The 24,305-nt window shown below is 37.0% G+C and overlaps 1 protein-coding gene across 3 annotated transcripts in view; it reads left to right on the forward strand.

The window, feature by feature from the left end:
* Positions 1 to 24,305, forward strand: part of BICDL1 (BICD family like cargo adaptor 1) — a 41,297-nt gene that overhangs the window by 13,319 nt on the left and 3,673 nt on the right. The window contains exons 3-11 of one of the 3 annotated variants that reach the window (XR_011921408.1): positions 5,256 to 5,372; positions 8,289 to 8,300; positions 11,182 to 11,328; positions 14,505 to 14,684; positions 16,898 to 17,116; positions 18,712 to 18,855; positions 19,225 to 19,355; positions 21,167 to 21,287; positions 22,532 to 22,640. Coding sequence is in view for 2 of the 3 variants with exons in the window: in XM_072415480.1 (XP_072271581.1) it covers positions 5,256 to 5,372; positions 8,289 to 8,300; positions 11,182 to 11,328; positions 14,505 to 14,684; positions 16,898 to 17,116; positions 18,712 to 18,855; positions 19,225 to 19,355; positions 21,167 to 21,287 (1,071 nt within the window). In the remaining variant the exon portion in view is untranslated. The remainder of the gene's footprint in view (positions 1 to 5,255; positions 5,373 to 8,288; positions 8,301 to 11,181; positions 11,329 to 14,504; positions 14,685 to 16,897; positions 17,117 to 18,711; positions 18,856 to 19,224; positions 19,356 to 21,166; positions 21,288 to 22,531; positions 22,641 to 24,305) is intronic. The other 2 variants (XM_072415480.1, XM_072415481.1) reach the window with 2 other exon arrangements.

Raw genomic sequence — 24,305 nt, forward strand, 5'->3', positions numbered from 1 at the left:
ATGGACCCGACGCTGGATGAGCACAGCGGGACCAGGTAAGTGAGATTTTATTATAGACGAAAAAGTACGGGGTTATCGAAAGTAGCAAAAATTTTTTGGACGAAAAAGTACGGGGTTAGCGGTTGGGAGGTTAAAGTTCACAACTGACACACTGAAACATGTATTTTACATGGTACCCCCCAATGTAAACAAACAGCAAGTGTTGCAAAAACAAAAAGCAAATGACTTTATAAAACATGTATGACCAAGGAGTAGCTCTAGCCATATTTTTTTTCTAGATTTCGTTAGTGTAGGGATTGTTAAAATAAAAAAAGTGTGTGGTTGGGATATTTCCATTTATCAGCTGTTCCAGAAATATTTCTAAACAGAAAGAGAATTCTCACCATAACATGCTCTCATTTCCAGTCATGGGGGATTTCCATTTCCTGTTCTTGGGACAGTTGCAGAAATGTGGATTAGTATTAATCCATCTATCCCTATAATAGTGGTAACCAGGTAATCCTCAGGGCCATTTTACACCCACAGTGAGCCACATCATTCTGCCATGGGCTCAACTGTGGCCCCAACCTCTCCCATTCACGGACGTTAAAAAAACATTTTTTTGCACACGGTTGTTGGTTGAGAGTTTGCACCTGTTTGCTGCTCCTGGGCATATGGTATGTTGTGGGGCTAAGAGCTGCCAATTGTGCAGTTTTACATCGTGAGTGTGAAAGGGCCAAGCGGGAGGACAGGCATAGGTACTACCACTTTACCATTCTGTCTAATACTAAAAAAAAAAAAGAAAGATATAAAAACACCAATTAGTACATTCATCAAAACATCAAGACGTTTCTTACGGTTAGTTTAAATACCTTTGGTATCAGCCCCTTTTAATCCCCTATTACCAAAGCGTTTACACTGAGGAAAGAGCAGAGAGATTATCTCATTATGTATTATTCTGCTCCTTCCAAACAAAAGTAGAGGACAGAGACATAACTGAGCTTACATAACTGCATTAGGTAAGCATACCGCTATCTATTTTTCACTGTGTTTTCAGTTATTCAGGTTTACATTTATATTCTATACCAATTCCATCTTTGATACATCTAAAACATATGGGCAGGAAAAAAATAGAAACAGAGTGATTTATAAATAGTTACAATGTACATTGAATTGGACACATAATCACCAATATAAATTATCACGCTAAGTGTTGATTCCCTCTTTAAAAAGATTTCCAGCAAGGTTAAACACCTGATTGAAAACTGTAGTGGTTTATAGGGCAGTCAGCCAATGTAAAGTCATGTAATCATTTACTGTACCTCTAGTGAAAATATTTGCAGCTGCTTATTCTGTGCTTAGCACCTTAATCAACCCTTCCATTTATTTAAAATGATATGTTCCATAAGGATCACAGCCTGCTCCTTTACAAGCCTTCGCAGATCAAATTCCTGTTTCCTTCCAAATCTCCCAAAATGAAAAGTCCAGCTGAAAGTCCTGTTTGGTTTTAAGAAATGCCGAAATCTTTATCCCAGTTGCTAGGCTACGCCATATTATACTGTCACAGTCTAGTGATGTTACCATAGAAATGTGATTTTATTGCTTTTCTCTTGAGTTTAGACACAACGTGCCTGTGACATCAGAAATATTACTCAGACATCACTTACCGCTGCAAACTATTAACGTAAATGTGTTGTAACAGTTTCACGGCCAAAACAGACAGAAATACTTTGAGGATCAAGAGGGTGGTGCTAATGCCTATGGAATAAACTGTATGGGTTGATTTTGCAGCAAGTCCTAACTCTTCCTATTACTGCGTTGAAGTATTTGTAGAAATCACAAGAAAACCAAGCATTGGGTATAGGAAGACATGTATATGCATCACAAACTGTTGTTCCAGTGACAGTGTCATTCTTTTTTGATAATTTCCAGCGACAAAGAAATGTTCTGTTTGGAGAGGACTGGGAAGCTGCACCTAATGGAAGAGAGCATAGTGGTTGTTCCCTATCGATATTGGGGGACCGCATAACTCACCACATATACACTCAAGACAAGCACAACTGTTGGTCTCAGGCGACAGTTATCTGACTTGTACTTACCTTAAGGCAAAGCCAAAGGGAAGCCTATTAAGTCCTATTAAGTGTCTGTGTCAACACAAACTTGCCATCATAAGCCCTCAGTGATGATATAAATGATCGTCGAAAGTCAATAACCCTACCAGTATATTTTTGTGATGTGGACGAAAACCCATGCAAACATTGCATCCACCCAGCACCTTTTTAAAACGCATTTATGAATGAGGTGTTTTTTTGCCTAGAGTTCAGCTTTAATGTAAGCTGTAAGAAACTGTTCACTGCGACTTCATTGGTAAAAAAGGAACACATTTGACATGTATGGTAAAACTCTGTAACAGGGACTGTGTAATATTAAAATAAAATTAATGTGTAAAGTAAAATCCCACGTTAATTTTCAATTAGTTTTTTTTAGTAGCATTGGTTATATACATCAGGTTTGTCTGCTATAGTCACACAATCAGTTTCCATGTTTGCAAAGGAGTAAAAACCTTGGAAAGTGGAAGTACAGGTAATTCATTTGCATACACACACAAAAGTTAATTAATAATTGTTGTTATGGTTGCAATATTAACGAGGAAGTGATATTATTAAAATAAAAGTTGAGTTTTCCTCATGAGCCCCTTCACTTTTGTGTACCATGGTTACATGGCTCGTTTCCCTGTGTTGAGGCATGGTATGTACATTGTGGTACATTGTAATGCAGGTAGGATGGCTCCTGCTGTATGTGTGCATTTAGTGCCATGCTTATTAAATGGCATTGCAATGCAGCCTGCATAGTACAGTGCATTAACTTATGTTACATTGACACCCAGTGAATCACTCATTACCATGATATATGAATGTGACTCCAGCCCTACAAACTGTATAAATGGGCTTTGAAGATTTAGAATGAATTGACAGTTGACTTTTACGTGCAATTGACATCCCCCTTATTTACGTTTGACCTGCTTTAAGCAGGTTCTGAATTTTATGGTACATAGACTTTTATAGGAATGGAACATCTGGCCCTTCACTGTGATTACAATAAACATTATCATTTATTCCATTATGAAGTATATAAAGTAACCTATAAAAATAACTTTACACACAATATTGTGTTGCATGTTGACATTTTATCTGTGGAATCCTGGAAAGCAGTGCTGATAAAAGCAATTAGCAAGCTTTTGCTCACACTCACTAAAGCTTTGTACACACGTCAGATTTTTATCGCCCGATAATCGGCATCGGTCAATTATCGGGCGAAAATCTGCCGTGTGTACAGTCGGTGTCGTCCATCGTCCGGACGACCGACCTGCCGGATCCACGGACGATGGACGACAGCCGATCGTAATGAAAGGGAAGAGGAGAGCGCGCAGCAGGGTGCCGCTCTGTCGCTCTCCCCCTCCCCTCTCCATAGAGCATGAATGGTGCTGTATGTACAGCACCGTTCATGCATCGTGCACTCCCTTGTCGTTGGAAAGGATCGTGAAAGATCCTTTCCAACGACAAAAATTGGAAGTGTGTACGCAGCTTAATACGGCAGTAAATCTCACAAATCTGCCTGTTATGCATTTTTTTGTCGATGGAAACAATCTTTCATGATGTGCACAAAACGCCACTTAGTTCTGGGGAGGTAGAACTTTTCTCCTCTCTCATAAGTAAGAGCCACAATGTACACACGCTAGGTTTTTACTTGAGATGACCATGATTGTTTCTTCTGAGGCATGTGTATGTTGCCTAAGTCATGTACCGTTTTTTTAAAGGCCAGTTAGAAACCTCCGGAAACATCCAAATGTAATACTTCTTGTCATTGAAAAGTTATTTAACATAGCAAAAATATTTTCAAAAAACCTATTACAGTATACATGTAGTGTTGTGAATATTACGTTCTGATGTTTTTATTTTCCTCACTAAGGACTGTGAGCTATTAGTAAGAATGGAAGAATACCAAAACATAATTGCAGTCATTTTCTCTTGCTTGTTGTCCTCTTAACCCAGCTGACCTCTGTGGTGTTTACTAATGCCAAAACTAATTAGGCTAAGTAGCTCTGAATCTTTGGTCAGCAAGCACTCACATTAATCCTCTGTTCCTTGTGGCAATAACCTTTAGAAAATCAAGGTGAGCATTTAAAGCATTCAGTTTGGTGCTATTTTATACATACATTGGTAACATGTAGCCAAAGTAATAAAAGTAGAGCTGAAAAATAGAGCTACAATAACCTCTTATGCAACCATGCGTGCATAATTGTAAAATGTTGTTCTGATGTATAGCCAGTCCTTCTTAGCACATAGCTGAAGTGGTTTGGACATGGCTTAAAGTGGACCTGTCTGTAGTAGGAAGTAGCAATCCTTCTCTCCGGTGATTGCTGAGACTGTACTATGTCACAAAGTGACAGCTCACAAGTAAAAAGTAAGTAATGAGGGAATTGAAGTTTGCATATAAAGCTAAAAACATAAAATCTAGTGCTAAAGGACAGAGATTTACATGACTTCCTTATCAGAATCAGCATTTTAGTATTGCACAGCCTTTTTATTACCAGTGTTTTGTGTGTACCAGTTTTTCCTCTTGTCTCCTTGAGGCAAGTAACCAATACAACTGACACAAATGATCTTTTATAACTGTATGGGAACATTATCTTCATTGACCACCAATGGAAGTTGTCTTTCTCTGCTGACATCCAATTTAAAGGGTTCTTCCCCACTGATTATCAATGTAAGGAAATCTTTTCCTTCTCACCACTACTCTTGTAAAGGGATCTTTTCCCACTAAATATTATTGTAACTGGATCATGTATTTAGGTTTTTCTCCCCCTGACCTCCCTCCAATGAAAGAAAGGCCTTTTGCCACTGACCATCAATGTAAGGTGTCTTCTGCCACTTACCAACTACGTAAGGGGGTCTTTTTCCACTGATAACCAATTTAAATGGATCTTCTACCACAGACCATCAACATAAGAGGATCTCTTCTACGTATCAGCCATTTCTTCTCTGAATACCATTGTAGAGACACTACAATTCTTACTGCCTATATTTGCTTCCATAGTGTTATTAATATCCACTGCATTTCATATTTAATACTGAATAACTGTATTCCATAGAGAACAGTTGTTGGCAGGATCACCGTAAGTTACACACGTGTTTTCTTTTCAGAATTTGAATTACAATTTTTTTTATATCACTTTGCTCATTTTCAACTGTTCTTTTCTGTTTTACTACAAACAGGCTACAGAAATGGAAAGACAATTGTCGCTGCAGGTCAGTGTGCTTCAGGAGGAATTCCGTGAGAAGAGTATGTCTACAAGTCAACACATTTCACGGCTGGAAAATCTCCTGTCAGAGGTCAGTTTCTACTTATATAAATGACAGCATTAAGAGACTTAATTAAAATTGTCCATATGGATATACATAAAATTATAGGTAGTTTAGTTTATTTGATTGTATTCATGTTTTAATTTAATTTCCTAAGTTCTGGGAAACATGTCGGGATATCAATGTGCACACTGCCATCACTGCTACATTTTTTAAAAGATCCAGGGCTTTTCCTATGTGCCTGGTTCACTACTTGGTGAACCTCTGACCTGGGAAAATCGTGCAGATCTTAGGAGACATAACTGGTTGCATGCTTGTAATAGTGCATTGTTTCGGTAGGCACAGTCGCTAGGATCGGGGTAACAACACTGGACCATGTAAAGTTAAATACAAGTCATCAAATTCAGTTCTCTTATTTCTGTCCTCTGCATAGGGGAAGCTCTGACTATATTGTGCAATATAAATGGCAGACTTGCACATTGTGGCACAGCCACCTCTTCCTTTTTACTGCATAGGTACAGACAGGGACAGAGAAGACATGCAGAATGGATTTATAGAGGGGGTAAGTGGTGGGAAGGTTGGGTAAGGCTTGACCAGTAAGCCTGTCAAGGTTACTTTTGATGGACAGTTGATGGTCCACATGTAAAAGTAGTAAAAAAAAAAAATACAAATACAGAAAAAGGAAATAAACTCATGAATATTTTTTTACATATATAAATTGATCATAATACAACATTATTTACATTAGTGGTTCTTTTAAACGCAGGCAAGCATATTGTAAAAGCCAGTTCAGTTTGCAGTAATATACACTTAATAGCAACATAGCACCCAATCATGTTTCAGAGTACTGCTGCCTCCTTAATATAATATGATATCCGATTGGTGGTGCTGCATTGTCACTGCACGATAAAAAAACAGAACTGATCAAATTACTTACAGTTACAAAATATCAATTAGTGTCCTACAGCAATTGCAGCAATACTTGTTTCATCTAATTTTTTTTTTGCAGGGACTCACCATTTTAAATTCCGTTTGTTAGTTAATTTTAGGTGAAATCTGTTATGGAATCTGTTCATGTATAGTGGTGCTTAGTGAGTGTGGGTATATCCCTTTGATGGTCTTTGTTTATGAAAGGTTTCAGGAGTGGAGATCACTTACTACTACAGGGAGGGATGACAAATGTGAGCAGTTTTATCCATTATCTGATTATCTGAAACTTTAAAATGTCACTGTGGATGGCTTATGATCACTTCAATCAGTGGAACTGACAGTTTTTACCTGATAATAAATGCTATTCTTTCTCACTGCAAAAGCTTAATAATGCAATATTTTCTGTAGATTTTAGATTTGACAGAGGGCTTATATTGACAGTTTAATTGATTGTAGTCCGGAAGCTGCACAATCAATCACTACACATATTGACTATTCCATTGTAATGCTGGGTACACTGTCATCTATAACCTTTTCAGGAAGAGCACGTATTCCACAGCAGAATAAATTGGAATGTATATGCCATGATTACTCCTGAGATCATTACTTTGTAAACACATTGGGCAGGAGATTCTTTTATAGACAGAGTGTGATTCCCTTTCCTGGACTTATGGAGAGACAACCTTTTTGGCCAAAGCAACATTTTTTCTACTACGTGTTTTTGTCTAACACCAGTTAATTACATTTTTTGGGGACTAAGAAAAATCTTAAAAAACTCAAATGTATTGAAACTAGAGAAAAAAGTATATGTATTCTTATTAACTGTGCAATGTATATTTTTGTTGTTTAATATACTTGCATGATCACATTCATAAACCAAAACTAGAATGACCTCTTTTTGAAAAAATACTTTGGGTCACCATTTGATAGCATGGCAGCCACATAATTGCTGAAGGTTCAGAGAAAAAAAATGTTTTGCTTCCCATATGAACAAGGCATCACTTCAATGCTGGTGGAAACAATGCAGAATGTCACTTTGCAGCTACGAAGCAATGTTTCATTCTTCTGGGCAGAAACTGTGAGTGACGTTGTGGATATAGGTAATTATTTCTCAACCCTGTAAAGAAATCTTGATTGTAAATGTATTTGCTATTACTTCTTCATGGGTTAGCTATAGCATTTTCAAGGTTATCTCCCAAACTGGATGGTGGTAAGAATGCTGCTTTATTATCTGAACGTTCAAGGTGTGGATTCTGAAATATAAAACCAGGAGGATGAATTGCGCTGTTAGGGTCTACGTGTCTCACCTATCTGGCAGTGAAGTGTGGAAAATTACTAGGTGCATTGTACAAAGTCACTAATGCTTTGGCAGGTAAAGCAGAGAACATATAATTATTTCAATTGTTTAACAAAGTGGACATTTATACACAGAAGTAATGCTTAGTAAGCCTGTAGTTTACTGGGTGCCCAATAGCAAACACATTAAACAAAATTTAATAAATAGCTTTGTAATGTAAGCATCAACCTGTGTTAGCTGTTGAGAATAACTCTAGATTTTAACTTTTTGACAAGGTAACAGAGGGTCATACCCTTTAATGCAGAACTACAATGCAAATCGCAAACAATATTGCAAAAGAGAGGGCGGCACTGCAATAAAGGTAGAACCTTAATTTAATTCTGTCAATTATTTAAAAACATGTGCTGCTCGATCTTATTCTAGATCTGAAATGAATACCTTTTAATGAATGTTTGTATAGAAAAAGTTGGAGAAGCTTTGAATGAACCATTGTAAATTAACATCCCTGTATTCCTATTTACCAATCCTTGTGGGTTACCAGTCTACCCCTGTATTTGTCCAGATGTAGACCAAATGTGTACTGGTGGAACAAATCTATATTGTGTACATAACCTAAACTAAAATAGATTGTGTTCCTTGGTCTTTGTCACTCTCCTTCCTCTTCTTTCCATTCAATCCCCTTTTTCCTTTCTTTTTTTTTTTAACCTGGTGCGGAGCAGCAGATCCTAGAAGTAAGTACAGCTGCTATCCTGGAGTGCATGAGTTAACCCGTCATGTGTAGCTCATAGTTATTGTCTGCATGCTGTCTTGTTCAGTGTACACTGCTGTTCCTTTATTCTGGGCAATGTATTTTCAATGATGTTGTGGGGGGCTGTAGGCAAGCCAAGAGTTGTAGGAGTAACATGTTAGTAAAAACTGTGTACAAAATGCCTGTCACCAATAATACATGTTGTTAACATATTACCAGTGCAGGTGCTTTTTTAGTCATGTTGTCATGTTGTCTTAGTCATGTTTTTCCTAGGAAATGCTATCAAAATGAGGTTCTTTACTTATAAAGGTCAAGGTAATACAGATTACAAGTCTGAATCACTACATCCTCAGGACTAGCAACAGTTTTTATTTAAAGGCCAGTAAGCCTAAAGTATGTGTTACTTTCATTTAGAACAGCAGACAAACCCTTCTGTTATAGACCCCATTTTTCTATTAACAGTTTTTTAAAACTGAAACTGGAAACATCTGTTGCATACCCGGTCAACAAGATTTAAAACTACTTAGGAAATTATAAGTTTAAAAATGCAAGTTTGAATCTGGTTGTGTGACATGTTTTTTTCCCCTTCAGACATTGGGCCTGATTTAATAAAGCTCTCCAAAGCTGGAGAGGATACACTTTCATCAGTGAAGCTGGGTGATCCTGCAAACCTAGAATGGATTTCTTTAAAATCATTTGCGTTTTGCTAACAAATGTTTTAAATCCTGGAAAAGATCCATTCCAGGTTTGCAGGATCACTCAGCTTCACTAATGAAACTGTATCCTCTCCAGCCTTGGAGAGCTTTAATAAATCACGTTCAGTCTGTCCAAAGTCTTTTTCAACCATTTTACCTCAAAGGAACCTTTGAAATAATTTTAGGTCTCTGTAAACCCTGTAAAATCAAATAATCTGGGCTTAGCAGAAGAATGCACACATTAGTGGTTAGTACAGATAGCAAAAATTGTCATTGGTGTCATGCTGCTGGCAATCACAGCTAATGGAACCCCAGGCAGTCCCTGGGGATTTGACAGAATTTTGGTTGAGAATGGCTGGTCTAGAAAAAGGAATTTATGTCTTTTATCTTCACTTGTAACACATTTGTAAAAGGTATAAACCCACACACATTCTGATAGTTGCCTTTTTGTAGTAAGAGTATAGTGGTTTTAGTTTACCCAACTTTCAATGATTAACTAGCTTTTAAAAAGTGCTTCTGATGCCTTAGGTAAGAATACAAGCTCTGTACTGAGTGTATCCAACATTATACACAGAAACCAGACGTCCTGTAAGTGACAACATATTTTTTCTTTTGTGTATAGTTCAGCATACCCATAATTGATTTATAAAAAAAAATATTTGTTTCTGGTTTTTATGTTCGAAGAGAAGCTAATCTTAGCCTAAAACTTTTCATATGACACAGTGATCCTGCTGTAATCCTGAACCAGTGAATAAGACTACAAAACAGCTTTATAAAAATCCAATGCTGATTGTGGGGGAAACTTATTATTTAATATAATGCCACATCACAAAAGTGTACTTGTGTAATATTAAATACAAAGGGAATACATAGTATACATTTAGGTATACAATGTAATAAATAAATACACACTGCAATAGACGTGATCATTTGCAGTGTTTTATTAATAGTGAGTGTGACTGTGCTTGCATACACTTACTTGTTTTAAACACTATATGTTCCTTCTGTTTGAGAACTTACCTAGATACCCATCCTCCATTTAGGCTGATCAGGTGATCAGCACCCTTTATACTCTCGGACTGACATAGTGAAAAATGAACATAAATGGGGACCTTACAAAGCTTAGTATGGATAAAGATTTATTACTTACTTGAACATTGCAAATGATAATTTTTCTAATGATAAAAATGTGGTGATAAAGCTGTCACCAGTTGGTCAGGTAAAAACTGATAACTTTTCAAGGGAAACACTTTTACTTTACTTTTACGTGTTTCTGTTTATTCATATATCATTAGGTATCAGGATACGCTTAAATATACCAACACATTCAGTGACACAGTACAACCAGCAGATCATTGGTATTGGTTTGCTTGGTTGCTTTGGGTAACTGCACATCATTAAATTTTATACAGTTGGGATTTCACTTCTTACTGTGTCTGGTTAATTTCACCTCTTTTTACTATCACTGGGGCTAGAAGTGAGAAGAATCTATAATTAAATGATGCAGACCTTACTTAAAGCCTAAGAGGGATTCTTATGTTTTCCCATTCTGCTAAACAGAGGCTTTGTTTCTGTCTGTGTCCAGTTTGGGTTGACTTTTTTATGTTCTGCTCTTGTGTCGATTAAAAAAAAAGAACACAAATGGTAATCAAAAACTAACTAAGGGGTTCCAACCCTTTCTCACATTTTCCAATGTGGGAGTAGCATAACAAAAAGCTGGCAGATTGCATAACAAAAGTTTACAGGGTACTTGGTTTTATGGAGCACTTCCCTGTCTTGAGTTTATTTTATTTTAATATTTGCAAAGGTGAGCATTACTCCAGTGGTTGCCTGGTTTTGTTATTATTTATATCAGTTGCAGAAATGATAGCTCAGTTGCATGTTACTGCCAGCAAGCATAAGGGCAAGATGAAGAGTTAACCCACAGATGAGGTTTATGTTGCACTGTATCTCCTGGCATTCCTATGCACTCCCACACTGCTTGTTTCTGGTCTCTGGTTCCACCGAACATCACATTCTTTATGCTGTACCTCCCCCTTTTATGTAGACATCCCAAAGATTCCAGAAAGTTAGTTTCTATCATTCTGAACAACATAGAAAAGAAGTGCAGGCAGCATTCTGTGTTCTCTTTGCCTTGTTTACCGGAATACTTTTATTTTTGGTTTCCAGATAAAGATGCTTTCCGATCGTAAACGGGAGCTCGAGGAGCAGCTGAGTACCATCATGGAAGAAAATGATCAGCTTCAGGGAATTGTAGAAGAGTTGCATGACCGGGAGTTAATCCTAAATCAGGAGAGCTGTGCCAAGGAGATACAGGTACATACATGTGTCAAGAAGCACATTCTGTTACATGAACATAAGTGTGATTTTAGTGAATATCCTAAGATATTATATTTTACTGAAGAAATAATATACACACATTTTTTTCTATTTATTACTATTAGCCTTATAGTTAGTAGCAGTGGAATGTAGGGATTTGTGTGTATCAGGCTGCAAAGCCATCCCACTGACTTGGCCATACTCTGTTGCCATACAGCTTTGTTGCCTCCATACCCCCAGCCTGAGATTAAACAGTGAAGGAGTAAAAACAAATTGATGAGGTCCTTGCTTCACCAGCATGTTCACTGTTATCAGCAGTCTTGAATGCTACTGTACAAGGGATCATAAAAATGATATGCTATGCACCCAGAATAGACAAAAAGTTGTGCAGGTCAACCTATTTGCAAGTATTGTCTTTTCGGTGCAGTTCTCCCTCCAGAGGAGGAAAACAACTGAGCAGCCAGAAGTAACAGTAACACGTACAGCAACTGCAAAGCAAACAGATGGAAATGCATCCGTATTAAATTTTCTTTGGAATTAGATTGAAATGTGGCTGCCCAACACTAGATCTATTTAAACTTACTTTGTTTCTTCTTTTTCTTTTGCATCTTCATCTGTATTATCCTTGTCACTATTTGGGATCAGGATATTATTATTGTATTCCTAGTAGATGGTAGAAGACTCTCCAAGCTGAAAATTAGCCTTATCTTTTGTTATTTTACTGAGCAAAGCCCAAACCTCAGTGGGCAGTTGGTGATTTGACACCTAAATAAAATACTAATATATGGGAAGTGCAAATAGTTTATAGGAAGGGGTTGAGGTAGAAAGTAAAATGAGAAAGGGGAACCAAATATACTAGATTATATAGAAGTATGTTATATATACCGAGCTTCACATGCCTCAGTATCTGTATGAATGCAGTATGTCTCAGTGTCTGGATGGCCTAACACCGATTTGCATACAAAGGTGTGAAGTCATCCTGGGCCTGCCAGTCAAAAAGCTATGAGATACCATGCCCCAACCCACACACCAATGAAGAGGAAAAAAAGGAAAATATGTACAGCACTGCATAATATCATGGCGCTATAAAAATCCTATTTATTAATAATAATAACTATGTCAGCGCTGGAAAGAAAGGTTGCAGTCATTGCCTTCCTGGAGCAGGGGTAGGTTTATTACTGCAGTGTCTGCATTCTTCTTTAGAAACTCAAAACAAAAAAATGTTTCATGATTTTTCTTTCCTTTGAATCACTGATTTATTTGTATAACCACGATTTCTGAGAACGGCTGTACAGCAGCACTGCATGGAATTGACTAACTTCTGGCACCTGTAAACAGGTATTCCAGCCCAGGATGATTGGACTACATTCCACAATTCTTCTGCATTTCTTGGTTTTGCCTCAGAAACAGTGTTTTTTCACTCCCCACAAGGTTTCTAATGGATTAGGGTCCGTCAATCTTGTTGGTCTGGTACCAAGACGTTGCCCATTTACTGGTGTGTTTGAGGTTGAAACACCCAACATTTCAAGGGCATTTCCTCTTCAGAATAAGGCGGCAACATGACCTTTTCAGGTACAGTGGTACCTCAGTATAAGTCCGCTTTGGAATAAGTCCAACTTGGTATAAGTTCTGTTTGGACACGAAAAATCTTGCTTGGTATACAACCTTTTTGCTAGAACTTGTATGGGTCAAAATGAGTCATAACAGCGCACGCTATCCTTATTTACCTCTCTCGAGACAAAGCCACGACTGCCCACGAGCGTCAGTACGCCAGTTGCTACCATTCAGTGAACAACCCGCGCTATAACTCTCTGTGATATACATAACATCTCCTCCTCCTCCCTTCTCAGCACCATCCTAGTAGGCACTCAACTCTTCTAAGCAAGGTAAAATGAGGTTACATTATCATTTATTTCATCTAATTGCTTTTTTATTTATGTATTTTAGTATTAGGCAGTGTTTAAATTATTTCATACAGACCCATCAATGTAAATTATGCCAATATCAAAAAAAAAAAGGATTGTTTTTTCATGGGAACGGATAAATCATTTTCTCTTTATTTTCTATGGGAAAAATTTGTTTGGTATAAGTTCTGTTTGGTATAAGTCCAAGGATCTGGAACGGATTAAAGACGTATACCAAGGTACCACTGTATTTTAAAGTGTTAAAACTGATCCATGATCCCTGGTTTGTGATAAATAGGCCCAACGCCATAGTATAAGAAACATATCCTGATGCTTTTGCCACCATGCTTCACTGTCTTGTGTACTGTGGTCTGAATTCAGTGTTTGGGGGTCATCTGACAAACTGTCTCCGGCCCCTAGACCTAAAAAGAACAATTATGCTTTCAGCAGTCCACAAAAAATGTTTTTTCATTTCTATTTGGACTAGTCAAGGTGTTCTTTGGTAAGCTGTAACCTCTTCTGCATGTCTTTTTTTCAACATTGGGACTTCTTGCCAATAGCTTGGCATCTTCTAATTGTAACAGTATTCACAGGTGACTTTACACCTTCTTTGATCTCCCTGGAGCTGATCATTGGCCTTTGCCATTATGGCTCTCTATTCGAACAGTAGTGTTTGATTTTCTTCCACGTCTTTCAGGTTTTAGTTGCCATTTTAAAGCTTTGAGATCATTTTAGCTAAGCAGCCTATAATTTTCTGCACTTCTTTATAGGTTTTCCCCTTTCCAATCAACATTTTATAAAGGTATGCCGTTCTTCTGAAAAATGTCTGGAATGACCCAAAATGTACTATATCCAGCACGTACAACATTTGCTGCCTTCCTTCCTTCCTTAAATAAGTGCCTAATTGACTGTTCCTTTCACAGAATGAATGACCTCACTAATTTACAACTCCATGCTGCTATTATTTTACACAGCCTAATATTCATGTTTCTTCAATTTCTGTAAAGGAATAATACAAATTTGATACATTTTCTTTATGTTTTGATTTGGAATAGAATGTGCAGTGTTCCCAATGCATTTGTGTGTTTGGAAATCAAAGCTAATATAAGATTTTTGAGCTTTATTCACCTTTTTAAATACACTGCAATTATTCTGAACACAACTGTGTTAAAAGGTGCTTTAGTATTAGAAGGTGTGTTGACTTTATATTTGGAACTTTGCATTTTTTTAAACTTTCTTCTTCAATGTATTTGTTTTTTTTTCTTGCAGTTGGGGGAGAGCCAGATGGAACTGGAAGAGCTGCGGCTTTCTTACCGACAGCTGCAGTTGAAGATGGAAGAGCTCAAAGAAGAAAAGAGTCTCCAAAACTTAAACAGCACAAGTACCTCACTGCTGTCAGAAATTGAGCAAAGTATAGAGGCTGAGGAGCAGGAACAGGAGCGGGAACAGGTATATCCCATAAGGTCTTATATACAGATGCTGCTTGTCAGATTTGTCCTTACATACTTGTGTCCTAATCTTGTATATGTGTGTGCTGACTCTGAAGACGAAACAGGATCAGTCAAGGCTTTGTTACTGTATGTTCACTCAGATCTCTCCCTGCCAAATACCGTAAAAATATTATCTCTATGACAGAAGCTGTATCCTTGTCACTTATTGAAGCATTGTAGATAAAGCTGTCAACAATGCCTTTGACTTGAAGGTATTCCAATACTGAAATATCTTGAAGTTTGATCACCAGGCAAATAGCATATTACAAATATATATATATATAATACATATATCTGAACAGTCCCACCTGCTAAAAGTTTTAAAAATGTTGTTTGCTCTTGTTGGAGCTTACTTACATGCACTGGTGGTAAACATTATAACCTGATCAGTTTCATGTTCCTAGCTCAGCTATAGAACATTGAGCATTATTACACTGATAAGACTATAAGATCATACACCCTCAATGAGTGAGTGCTGTGCAAAGATGCTGTTCTGTGGGGGAGAACTAAGGGAGCTGCTGTGTCCTCCCCATAGTAAACAATAGCAGATTACAAAATGACACATTGAATCACAGTACTAACACTAATTTTCACTAATTATAAACAATTTTATCAGGTAACAAATTCTAGCTTCTGTACGAGGCTTTAAAGGGCAAAAACGTAAAAGAGGCTGTGTTTTTGGAACCCAAAATTAGGATAAAAAAAATCCTCAATAGGACACAAACAGAAGAATAAAAAAAATGACAGGGGTCCTAATTATTCTAGACGCTTATCTAAAACAAAAGAAAACATTTTGGCTTTACAATTGCTTTAATGATATTTCAAAGAATAAAAAACTGAAATTAAGACAACCCTGTAAATCATGAAACCACTCCAAAGAAGCATATCTCTAAATAAAAGTGTGAATACTTAGCTTGCCTGCTGCCCTTGCTACCAAAATGTTAATCCATTCCTCAGAAATATATGTGTGAAGATACATATATATATACATACATTTATATTCGGGAGTGTGGATCACTTGGCTAACCGCAGTATTACTCTGTAGTTTCTCCTGTTGATTTCAGTGTAATACAGGATACAGTACTAATGTGGAGATTAGCAGGAGAAACCAGCGATCGCTGCTGGAAACCATGATTAAAACCCCCCAAAAGCAGCGGTTTCCCTGAGTACTTCAAATTAGGATTTATTGTGAGCAGAACAGTGTGCAGATAGCAGGAAATGTAAGCAGACCACTTTTACAGGTATTCCTTCCTTTCATCAAGTTTTTAAAGTAATGATAGGCTCTCTTTACATAGTGTTCTGTAATGTTGGCCTGGATTTCTGATTTATGTAATCTGACATCCACAAACCACATCACACATGCTGTATTTGTCAAGTATTAAAATGGTTTTTATTTTCACCTAAAAATAGAAGCAACATATGTGTTTCTTCTCTTACTGACACTGACTGAGACTCCAGTAATCACATTTTTGCAGCAGTGTCTCTGTAGATATGTGCAAAGGCTTATCACATACACTATGTGAGTATGAACTGGTACCCAAATTGTTGTAGACAATAGTAGGGTGTGGGAGAGGTATTTTACTTACTTGTGATTTGCTTTGGTGTATTTGTATTTGGGTGTGCATATGGAATTCCTCCTATATTACAACTTGAGATGGCTTAAAGAGACCCTGTTGCCAGACCAATAATTTCAACACAAATCTTCCTATTAGAATATATCTGCATGGTATTGACCTGTTAAAGTCACCCTGGTATATGCCATGAGACTGCTGCAATTATTATGTATAAAAAGTAATCAACCTGAGTAGATGCCAGTAACAACCGGGGTTCCATGGAAGTGGAGGGTTCCTCCAAAGCTTGTCATGGGTTCTTTTACTGGGCAGAGATGCTGCCATCACAACGAGTATTTATACATTTCCAGAAGTAAAGAGAACCATGGTTTGCAAGAAAGGGATGGCCTGTGCTTTCAGAATTTACTATATCTATCAAGTTGGAATTACAAATGAATATACAAACACTTCAAGACATTTGCTGGTTTACTTTGATTTCGGTAACAAGGTGTCTTTTATGTTTACTTTTGAATTACAGTTGAAATATAAATCCCATTAAATAAATAAAGTTCATACCTCATTTTTTCCATAATAACCCTTTAATGTGTTTTTTTTTTTCTAGTTACGGTTGCAGCTTTGGGAAGCACACTGTCAAGTCCGAACACTCTGCTGCCAGCTCAGAGGCAATGAAAGTGCAGATTCCGCTGTGTCCACAGACTCCTCTATGGATGAATCTTCTGAAACCTCATCTGCCAAAGACGTGCCAGCTGGGAGCCTCCGCACTGCCCTGAGTGAACTGAAGAGCCTTATACTTAGCATACTGGACACTTGCGAAGCAGCGGTAACTTCAGTGCTTTTTATTTCATAGTTATCTTGTATGCTGCATGACCTGTGTGCTTTAAAAGGAAGCTGCGTATTAATAGTCTTACACTGTGCACTTGTATGGTATCTGAGATTTCATTACTTATCTATGTACAACCTACAGTTGATCTTGACGTTTTCATGTTGCAGAACATATAATGCACAATTAGACAACAAACATTTTGGCTAAATGGAGAAAACTTAGAATTCTGTTAAGTTTTTATTGATTTTAGTGTCCTAGTGGAAAGCTTAATTTCTGCCCTCTTGGTAATGAGACATTAAACAGTTTTAACTAAGACACAAAATTGTTTGCCTGAAATTGGACTTACATGGTAGTCTATACTTTACCACTAAGGTGTAAAAACTTTCCTACACTCCAAAGTTCCAAAATACACATGGTACTACCTGTGCCTGATCTGTCTACCACCAGAGCATCCTTATCTCAGACTGTATTGCTGGTGGACTGGTGTGCATGAGCTCAGCGACCTGACAATATACCCTCCATAAGGAAAGTACGGGTTTACATTCAGTACTATATTTAGGCAAGCAGTGCTCCAAGTATGCATCAAATAACATTCTGTACCTTTCATAATGGGGTAAAGTACATTTTATAATATAAAAGGTATAATCCGCAGCTCAAGGAGCAACGTTTCTTTCCAGTTTCCTAAAGGCAGCTGATACAACCCAGAAATCATACAATCTCTCTCAACGGGCCTGATTAAATAAAGCTCTCCAAGAATGAAGAGGATGCACTTTCATCAGTAAAGCTGGGTGATCCAGCAAACATGGAATGAATCTGATCCAGGATTGAAAACATTTGCTAGCAAATAGCTAATTATTTTAAGTAACCCATTCCAGGTTTACTGGATCACCCTGTCTCACTGATGAAAGTGTATCCTCCCCAACCTTAAATAGCTTTAAAGACTTTGGGTGTCTTTTTAAATGAACATTTTTACTATGTTCTCAAAAGTTTAATTACTACACACATATACTGTGTCTCTGTGAAATCTTAGATATTCACGCTTTCTTGCTTGCAGACTTGATGTCGGGCAGGATGTGTGAATATTTCGGAAAAAGAAAAAAGTAAATGTATTTGTATGTTCTCTGAAGCATGATGTCCTTCTTATCTTTACTTGGTCTCTATAAAGTCCCTTTTCTGCCTGAAGACTTCTTATCACACTACAAGAAGTAAGTGGGAATATCTGAGAAATAAGATTTCACAAAGAAAAAATAGAGAGGTGTATCTAATCATGATTTAGTGGAGAACATACACATCCCTCCTATTTGTACTGTAACTGTCATGACAATGACCAATGATTACATTATTTAGAATATTTTAAACAAATGGATTTTGGATTTAAGTTGCATATGGATCTTGAATTCTCAAAGTAAGGATCTATTTCTGTAACAACAGAACACAAAATTGGGTTAAATGTATGAAATGGTAAGTTTATTCTGACACCCACATTTGTAGTGTTCTGATCAAAGGGAGTGGTTCATTATACTGTATGTAGCATGTTAAATTGGACCTCTGGACATGTTCTTGTGTTCTTCATGAATTTTATTTTTTTGCAGAGTGCACGGAAATGTGAAGATGATGGCTTGGAAGAACAAATCAAACGGACGAGTGAAGACTCCAAACAACTGAGAGAACTCTTACAGGGAGAACAAGTTAGAATGAAGCAAACATTTGAAGAGCTTCAGCAACTTCATAAACAGGTAGAAGAGCACAATACATTCCATACACTTGTGTGATACAGTTTTATATGAAATCACTTTTAGCAATGACAAATATACACAGAGAAGAATAGGTGTTTAATTTGAAATAAGTATTTATTTTAAATGGTCACTGTATCTAGAATAAAAGGTTGTAAAATGTGAAAGCCCTTTAACCAAGCACTGCAGTGGTCTATCCTTACGGATATTAGGCAAGGTTTAAATAAATTGGCTTGGTTTACAACAGAAGTGTTAAGTTTGGTAATATCAGCTGTAGTTGTAGTACAGTATAATATTAATAATATATATATATATATATATGTATGTATTATTCATTTTATTTCTAATACCAAGATGCTGTTTTGTGTTCAGGTAACTCTGCTTAGTGTTGAAATGACTGCACTGAAAGAGGAGCGGGATCACCTCTTGGAATTGACCCAGAATAATGATATGCATGAACAGCTACTGAAGGCCATAAAGGACCGAGATGAGGCTATTGCCAAGTAATAATAATCTCTATAGGCTAAGTAAAAACTGATCACACTTGGCTAAATACCTTCATATGCTGCAGTAATTTCTGTTTATACTAGCTTGTGTTGTAAATAGCTGACCTAATAAGTGGAAAGAAATGTAAAATATTATTTTGTGATGTATTCACATTAGGTCTCCAATTATTTATATTTCAAATCTTTTTCAAATTATTGGATGTTTGCATGAAAACAGGTAAACTTCCCTAAAACTAAAAAGTCCCACTTTTACCATGATTTGGGCAGGCGGTTATTGCAGAAAGAGACATGTCCCTAATACAATACCTACTCTTACCTGCCTGATTGACACCCAGTTGTCAAGTTGTGCCATTGGGTTTGTCAGTGTCAGAAATGAACAAACACCTGCAGGCCTGTACAGGAATTACATCATCCCAGCCTGGCCAATCAAAATGGTTGAAGATTATCTCCAGGAAGAAAAGAAGAAGGAAGGGATTGGTTAGTATTGTGGGTTTAGTTGTGCTTTAACTTCTCAATTCAAGTCTTAGTAAACCTTCCTTAAAATTATGCAGAGAGAAAGTAAATACATGAAAATTCTGATGGGTTTTACTTAGCAATGTCCATTCCAAAGTTTGCGAAATGCTGCTGGAGCCAACCTACCACTAGTATCCACAACCAAAAATCCATATATACCTATATTTTCTATATGGTGTACAGAAACTGGATATAAGTATTATTAAATTAAAAGAAAACAGCTGGCTACTGTTTGTAATACTTTTTTTTTATTTTTATACAGCACTATGACAATCCCCCAAAAGCCTGTCCTGGATTTTTATTGTTAGAAAAAATAGTGCGTACAGTGCTCAAATGTGTTGTTGCAAGTGCAGATATACAGCTACAATTACTTTAAAGCCTAAATAAACACAAAATGAAGCAAGACAGATTCTAATGACAATCAGGTTGACAATTTAACACAAACACTATATATAAGCAAAAAGGGAGGCTGAATTTATGTGTTATGATCCCAATGTGCTTGTGCATCACTGCATTTAATTTAAATAGAATAGAAACCATGTATCTACATGAGGAGGCAAGACATGTAGTCACAAGAAGTAGGTGGTAGGCAAAGGCAAGACCTCAGTCTGTTCAGAATAGACTAAAAGACACGAAAGGTCCTGCATGTACAGCTGCACAATGAATTTTTGAATTTGAAACTTTTAGTTCTCAAGGTAATAATAAAATTATACATAAACTTGACACACAACATGATCATTTACATACCATGATAGCTTTGGGAATTCGCTTTACTCAGTTGGGCGTCAATCCACTGAAAGCACATAGAGAATTAGTGATATATTGAAATATACTTTTCGATATAGCTTTGTAACAATACCACCAATTTCTTTGTGCTCTGCATTCAAGCAGGCTTCTTTTGATGCTTTGTGCTGTGCAGAACAGGTACATAAAATCCCAAGCAATTTTTTCCATGTTTTTACACTGTAGCATGTATGTATAGTCCAGGGGGTAAATATTTACTCACAATGTAACTAAACTCACCTGTCCTCACTCCTGCGGTACAGACAGTATCTGCAAGTCTTTTTCTGGGTTTGGGATATTTGGCCATCTTGATTGGCTGGTCAGGAATTCTTTAGCATCCCAGAAAGTGCATGGAGGTCCATTGAGAATGAGAATGTTCCAGCTCAGAATGTACACTAAAGCTAAGAGGCAGGTAGGTTTGTTTAAAAAAGAAGACAAAGCGTGCATTTTCTATACAGTAAAGTTTAGGCCACAAGAATATGACTGAATTTGTATGATATTTTTCTTTTTAGAAAGAATGCTGTGGAAAAGGAACTGGCAAAGTGTAGAATCGACTTGATGTCTCTAAACACTCAATTACTAGATGCCATTCAACAAAAGGTCAACTTGTCCCAGCAGTTGGAGGCGTGGCAGGTAAGAACACTATTTATCTTCACTTGTCCTTTAATTCTCAGATCAGGTTTTTTTCATCATTACAAAGTTTTTAATACCAACTTCATCCAAAGCATTTGGTTTAGTTTTGCATGAAGTGGTTATGAGTAGCTAGCAACTGTTCTTGTTTTACTATTGCTAGACAGGGTATCAGGACAGAAAATGAGAGAAATCACCTGATGGGGACAACCAATAAAATAAATGTCTGGAATTGGCTTTTAAATTCAAATGGCTAATATATTAGTAAACAAAAATCATAATGTACAGTGGTAGAATTAGAAGTCTGTGAACTGTTTATTCCATGTAAATATGTAGCCTAAACTCCAAATATATATTAGCTATAGTTAATGGCAGTTAATCATGTTGAACCACACATCATACCCAAGTAGTTTCCTCTGCCCCAGATATTGTCAGGAATATACTCCAACCTTTATAACCATGGGAGGAATCTATTACATGGTGACATTTATTAGATTTAGCTAATTTTTACCTTCATTCTAGAATTATCACCTTGCTGGGATCTGTTATTCGTCTTGCTGGGGTAAAATAATCCTCCAGCACCCAGGATAGATTATCTTGCTTTATATACTGTATATAGCATCTATGGGACCATAATATAAAGAGCTGTGATATTCTTTTCCACATCAGCACAATTATAGTAACTAAAAGCTGTGCTGGATATTCCGGCATTTACAGCAATATACAGATGCTTGTTTCAGGCAGAGACAAGAGAAGGAAACTGAATGCTGGTACACAACATGCCACCATCTTCAGTGATAGACGGGCTTCAGCAAAATACACGAGTAAAGGTTTTTTTAATGATCTAATTTATCAGAGTTTAGATCCAGCTTAAACACCAGATCTACTGCACAAAACAGCCTAACATGAAATGGGGTATAGGTACAGTGTACTCCTTGTACAACACCAGGAGATCAGTGACTGATTGGCACCACAGTTGTTTGCACCACAGTTGTTTGCACAAGAGGAAAACAATATCTGCTGGGTGCTAAAACTAAATAAAAACAGTTCTCTAATAAATTTAATTTGGAAAACCAACAATAGCAGGCGATGGTGCACAAAGATTTTTTCCCATTGTTATGTTTTAAATGGAAAATCAGTAATTGGTGTCCTTGATCACATCATGTGTAACGTAATATAATGAGATTTACTGTAGTGCTAGATCCAGTTTATTAGATCTTCACACTTTTTTTGTCTCTGGACTTTAGTTTGCTTCCTCAGGGCTTTTCACTATATGGCTCCTTTGGTTTCTGATCTAATGGCCTTTATCAGTTCCTGTACCGACAACTTTAGTCAAACACCTTTCCTGCCTTAGAGGTGAGATCACTGGTAACTCTATTGAAGTACCTGGCTTCTTCATTGCATCAACCATTCATCTGCCGTGCCCATTTCAAGTGTCATGTGCTTGCTTCATTGTAGCTCCGTTTTTTTTGTGGTTATCTGTGCACTAATATGAGGGACAAAGCCCTTTGTGAAGAACTTTTTAACTACAAAACCATTTAACTATTCCATGACCTGAAACCTAAAGGATCGCCACACAGTTTTGTGAAAAAAAAAAACAGATTTCTACAACCTGTTATCGGCTTTAACATATTAATGTAAAACTACTTTTCAATATACTTCAAGGCCTGGCTTGACAGACTTATGTGGCATCCATTTGTGGTACTTCTCACATCATTCAGAATTCACCGACAGGTGCATGTGACGTCTTACTGACCCACATTTGACCTGTTGCATGTGTGACATTAGCTTTTAAAAGTCTATCAACTCCAGCCTGCAGTTTTCATTAAAAAAAAAAAATATTCAATGATCTTGTCATGAAGGTCTTTGTTAAAAAGTGACCACTCTCCGTCCTTGTCTCACAGTTGTTCTCGAAAGTTGTCAAAATGTCACAGATTCTCCCAGCGGAGACTACTGTTGGCCATGCAAATTCACATTGCACAGGCATGGTCTGGTGTTGTCACCATTAGGATGCCCTGAGAAATTACATGCAGCAGTCGCTGGATTTCATGCAGCCTAAAAGTACTTTTTAAAAGAGTAATAAAAACACAGCTCTTTTTATAATACATGGCGCTTTGTTAGTAACAGGGAATGTTATAATAAGGCAGAGAGTAAAAACAAAGAAATAGTACAATGAGGAATGCGGGATGATCATTGTTTCTTGTGAAGTAACAGCTCGGAGAATTTAATAGGAATCCATCACTAACCTAAAATTACAACACATACAAACCTATTAGTATCAGTGCAAGGTAAGTGACCTTAGAACAAGGTTACAATCAGTGAGTCAAATTAAAATGCACCATCCCTGTGCGTGTTACAGGTCACCGATTCAAAATGTAATCTACACCAGGACGTTTCCTTGAGGCACGTTTATTAGCTTTATCTTAAACATTGCTTGCAACGTTTAAAAAATTAAAACGCTGGATAAATGCTTCTATTGTATTTATTTGGGATGTTTTCCTGTGTTTTTAAGCACTTAAAACATAAATGCAGGAAAATGCTACATAGGCGTTTTCCAGCGCTTTAAAGGCAAGCATTAAAACGCAAATAAAAGTGCTTAAAAATGCAAAAAAAAAACAATAGTAACGTTTACATGTGTTTTTAAAAACGTCCATGTAGACCCAGCCCAAGATATCTAAATGTATAGAGTGGAATAAGATAAAAAGAACTACCTTGAAGGAGGCCACCATCAGCTTGAAGAAAACAATACAAGGATAGAAGTTTGGACAACTTCTAGATTTTGGAGCAAAAACTTGTGACCTTAAGAGTTCTAAGTTTGTCCTAGAAAAGGAACACTTTGATCTGGAAAGTGCCTTAGGATTAACCTCAGATACTCCCAAATAATGAGTCAGAACCAACAATGATTTTTGAAGGTCCGGTACAATGAACGTGGAAGAGCTACAAACTGGTAAGGCAGTTTTTTTAAAGAAAACCTCAAGTACTTTGAAGAGCTAAAACACGGGCACAGGTAGCATCTTGTAA

Source organism: Pyxicephalus adspersus, chromosome 6, assembly GCF_032062135.1.
Source record: "Pyxicephalus adspersus chromosome 6, UCB_Pads_2.0, whole genome shotgun sequence".
NCBI classification, from domain to species: domain Eukaryota; kingdom Metazoa; phylum Chordata; class Amphibia; order Anura; family Pyxicephalidae; genus Pyxicephalus; species Pyxicephalus adspersus.